The sequence below is a fragment of the Cyprinodon variegatus genome, unplaced genomic scaffold (assembly GCF_000732505.1).
Source record: "Cyprinodon variegatus isolate N-32 unplaced genomic scaffold, C_variegatus-1.0 Scaffold910, whole genome shotgun sequence".
NCBI lineage: Eukaryota > Metazoa > Chordata > Actinopteri > Cyprinodontiformes > Cyprinodontidae > Cyprinodon > Cyprinodon variegatus.
Window position 1 is genome coordinate 99,899 of NW_015151363.1, and position 4,234 is coordinate 104,132.

Genomic DNA, 4,234 nt, shown 5'->3' on the forward strand with positions numbered 1-4,234 from the left:
TTTATAGGTAAAGTTAAAAAAATAAATAAATAGTGAAGAGGGAACATTTTAAACCTAAATGAAGTGTGTGAATTAAAACCGTATTGTTTGTGACTTGACTAAATGTTTAAGTAATCTAAAATAAATAATTTATTGGTTTAACCTGTTTTCTTGACTATTTTGCACGCATTTACACAGTGCGGGTCAAAATGACCCGCAACATAATGAATGTCAACATTCACATTTCTGTGGGTCCATGATGGGAGGGGACTGGGATCAGCGTTTTATATAAGAACAGAGATTGGAGTCAAGCTGGTCACCACCAACACCTTAACAATCGGAGCACCTCCTCCTGCTGCCAGGAATATGCCCAAAAGAAAAGGTGAGTTTATATATGATGCTGATCTTGTTGATTTTGTTGCAATGAATAAGTTCTTGTTGTCCAATTTTTCAAAATTAGGTTATTTTTCTGCTTTAATTTTGAAGGTATTTATTACCAAACTGCATCTTTATGATATAATCAGATAATTTAACAAATATTGAGCTCATTTCAGGGACATGATGAAAAAGAATAATATCCTACAGTCATTTATTTTCCTCTATTTCTGCTTAAACACTTATAGGCTCAGCCACAAACAAGGAACAGGCCCAAAGCAGAAAAAGAGCCCAGAAATCAAAAGGTGAGCTCAAATTAATCTAATTTCGAATTTATGTAAATAAATAAAATATATATGCAATATATCTAAGATTTTACTTACCTATGAATTTCTAAATATTCCTTAAACAAGTATGTGTTGTATATTTTAATTAGTCTGCTTTAAATCAATTTCATTATGTGAGATTATATTTTTATGGAATACGATTCATTTCTTACTATAAGAAATTTAATTTTTGATATCTATAATTAGTTGTGTATATTAACCAATTTATTTCAGTTTTAGAAAATAGTGATAATCTGTTTTAACATTGTTAAGCATTTTAGGCATCTTAACTTTTGTCTTTGAATGCATCTAAACTTCATAAATTGATTAAATGTCTTTGTTTATACGGACATTGATGTAAAAACTTATTTCCTCTGCTTAAGGTTCAGGCAGGAGCTCAGGACCAGACAGCAGCCCAGAAAGGATGCAGAGACTTTTAGGTGAGTTCAAAATGATATGAATAATACTTTAATCAGTTTTTAAAATAGTATTTTCTGCTGTGTAAGTGGGATTTTACTTTTGCTTGTATTCCTAAATGTTCCTTAGTGGATCTTTTATGTTTTTTTTCCACCTTTTTTAATTATAAGAAATGAAAAACGCTTTCATCCAAAGGTTAAGATTAGAGAATCAGATGCGTGCAATCAGCATTTTGCAGTTGGTGCAATTCAACATAATGCTGCATTCATGTCTCTGTTTAATGATGAAAGCATCTGATAACAAAGCCGATGGAAAGAAAATAACACATGGTTATAATGTTGAAGTGGAGATGAGTGGTCATCATTAACACAGCAACTCAGGTGGCTGGGAAACACAAAGCCTGGCAGAATGGATGAAAAATTAGACACTAAACAGCTAAAGAACCTGTAGAGATCACATATGTTAAGTTTAGATGGTTATAATTTGTGACTGCATTTTTAAAAACTAAAAAATATGATCTTAAATGCTTACATTTATAATATATTCAGAGAATTCAACACATTTTATGTAAATTTAAAAGTTGTATTTGACTAGTTTTCCTAAATCTATATTATAGGAGATAACGATACAGCAGAGTACACTGATTAAACAATTTGAAATTTTTTCTAATCATGTGGAATAAACATACTAATGAGTTTATCAGACAACTAATTCATAGCATTTTATTTAAAATTAAAATAGTCTATTAGAAAGACAAGGCAGGTTATATAATGTGGCACATTTCGGTAATGAAACATTGCAAAGTTTACTTGGAAAAAAACATTAAAAAGTTTGACGCAGTGGCATAAAAAAGGCGGGTAAAGAAAAATTGAGCTTGAAATCTAAATTACATTTCGCTTAACAGTTGAAATAGATTAAAGTAAACTCTAAAAAATATATCTTAACCTTGACTTTAAACTAATCCAAGGTTTCCAAATTTCTAATTTTTAAAAAATATTATAAGAAAGACAAGCTTTTATTGTATCGTAGAAGTCAAGTGTGGATGTGACAGTGTAATAAGAAATAGTAAATAGAGGATCTAGTAATGCGTGAAAAAAATAAAAGTTCTAAAGCTCAGCAGAAACAGATTGCAAACATAAAAAACTATTCAGTAATTAATCATATAAATTTAGTAAAAAGAATTGAGAAAATAGAAAAAAAAAAACAGCCACTTTACAGAATGATGTCAGAAACTGCAATAGACATGAAAAAGACTGGAAAATAATATTAATTTTTAAAAGATTGCTGGTTCTGGTTCTGCAGATTAGATCTGCTCCAGTTGACCTGGAAGGTCTGGCTGTTGATTCACTGTCAATCAGTCTGTAATGTATTTTAGACTGAAGCCATTCAGTGATTTACAGAATAACAGAAGGATTTTAAAGTCTATTCTCTGCAATGCAGGGAGCCAGAGAAAGGACTTTAGAACTGGGCTGATGTTCTCAACTTTCTTAGTTCTAGTGAGGACTCAGACAGCAGCGTTCTGGATCAGCTGCAGTTATCAGATCACTAAAGTGTCTTGTTTTTTAAATAAGCTGGTTTAAACAATAACTTTTAACAGACCTTTCTTTTTTTAACAGCTCCAGAAGAAGAGAAAATCACTCTACTGCTTGTTGGTATGACTCAAAGTGGCAAGAGCTCAGTGGGAAACCGGATCTTAGGGGAAGATTTTTTTAGATGTGGAGTAGAAACTTTGCATTGTGTAAAAGGAACTCGTGTCCTAGACACTGGAGATGAATTGGCAATAATTGATACTCCAGGTCTGTTTCACAACAGATTAACACCTCGTGAAATGAAGAGAGAGTTGGTCAGATGTGTCTCCCTCTGTGCTCCTGGTCCTCATGTGTTCCTGATTGTGATCAACCCAGATCAGTGCAGACCACCAGAGGAACACATTGTGAGAATCATCCAGACTCTGTCTGGAGGTGGAGCAGCCAAACACACTATGGTCTTGTTCACTCATGGGAACATAGAAAACATCAGGAGAGAGCAAGTTCTCCTTAACCTCATTCAAGATTGTGGAGCAGGTTACTACATTTTGAATAATAATGTTAATGGTCTTATAACCAGGTTTCAAGAAATTAAAAACAACAGAGGCTACTATAGTAATTCCATGTTTCAGCTCGCAGAACGAGCAATAAATGCCGAAATGAGAGGAACAAACCCTGATCAGAGGGCTGAGGATGAGCGGCGCCAGGGGGAGACAAATAACACCTACATTCGGGCTGTTGATGCAGTGGCTGATCTTGATGAGGAGGAAGGTACTGCCCTCATAGCTGAGGTCGGACCTTTACTGGCAAGAGCTGAAATAGGACGGCGGCAAGGGTGCATTACACAGTAATAACAAATTACTCAGCAGGGGAAACCTTGAAAAGAAATCTGTGTGTGAACTTAATTTACTGAAAATGTTATTTCATATTGTTCTTCAGGTTAGAATAGAGTATGTCAACTTTCCTTTAGTAATTAGTAGCTTATGTAAACAAAGGGGTATGAAGTGTTATTGTTTGATGTTTTTCTGAAATAAATATTGAACTTCAGAGAACCTTAATATTAAGTCTGCTGTAAAAACGAATTTATCACGTATCTCTTGTGACATCTAATAAAACATTTTTATGCCTCTTCTGTGATTATTCAATTCAGTTTATTCATATAGCACCAACTCATAACTCATGTCATCTCAAGGCACTTTACAATTCTGTCATTGCTTGGATGAACACCTGTTCAGAGAAAAAAGGAGGAAACATCAAAAAGCCTAAAAGACACAGGGCTTAAGTTGGATGCTATATCAGTTTAAAATAAACCACGGATTCAAATAAACACAAAACCCTTCGGATGTCTTCAGGCTACAATGGCAGCCTATTGGTTGGTTAGATGCAACTGCAGCGCTCACCAACCAATAGGCTGCCATTGTAGCCTGAAGACCCCGCCCCTCATTATCATATTAAAGCAGAAGCGAAGAGGGGAAAATAGAATGTGATAAATTAAAAAATAAGGAAATACTTAATGAATAAGGGAAATTGGAAAATGGGAAAATTAAAAATTTTTCAAACAAATGGTAAATGAAAAAATACATAAAAGAAAAATCGGTAAATAAAAAAGGG

The 4,234-nt window shown here is 33.7% G+C and overlaps 1 protein-coding gene and 1 long non-coding RNA gene across 2 annotated transcripts; both read left to right on the forward strand.

Moving 5' to 3' along the window:
- The first annotated feature begins 307 nt into the window (after positions 1 to 307).
- Positions 308 to 1,120, forward strand: LOC107099810. Its single transcript, XR_001481978.1, has 3 exons — positions 308 to 361; positions 603 to 659; positions 1,064 to 1,120. It is a non-coding gene; the product is annotated as an uncharacterized LOC107099810 (long non-coding RNA).
- A 1,061-nt stretch (positions 1,121 to 2,181) lies between these two features.
- Positions 2,182 to 3,554, forward strand: LOC107099805 (GTPase IMAP family member 4-like). The gene is made up of 2 exons (XM_015398071.1): positions 2,182 to 2,185; positions 2,714 to 3,554. Exons 1-2 carry the CDS (start codon positions 2,182 to 2,184, stop codon positions 3,472 to 3,474), a joined length of 765 nt encoding a protein of 254 aa, XP_015253557.1. The 3' UTR covers positions 3,475 to 3,554.
- The last annotated feature ends 680 nt before the right edge of the window (positions 3,555 to 4,234 follow it).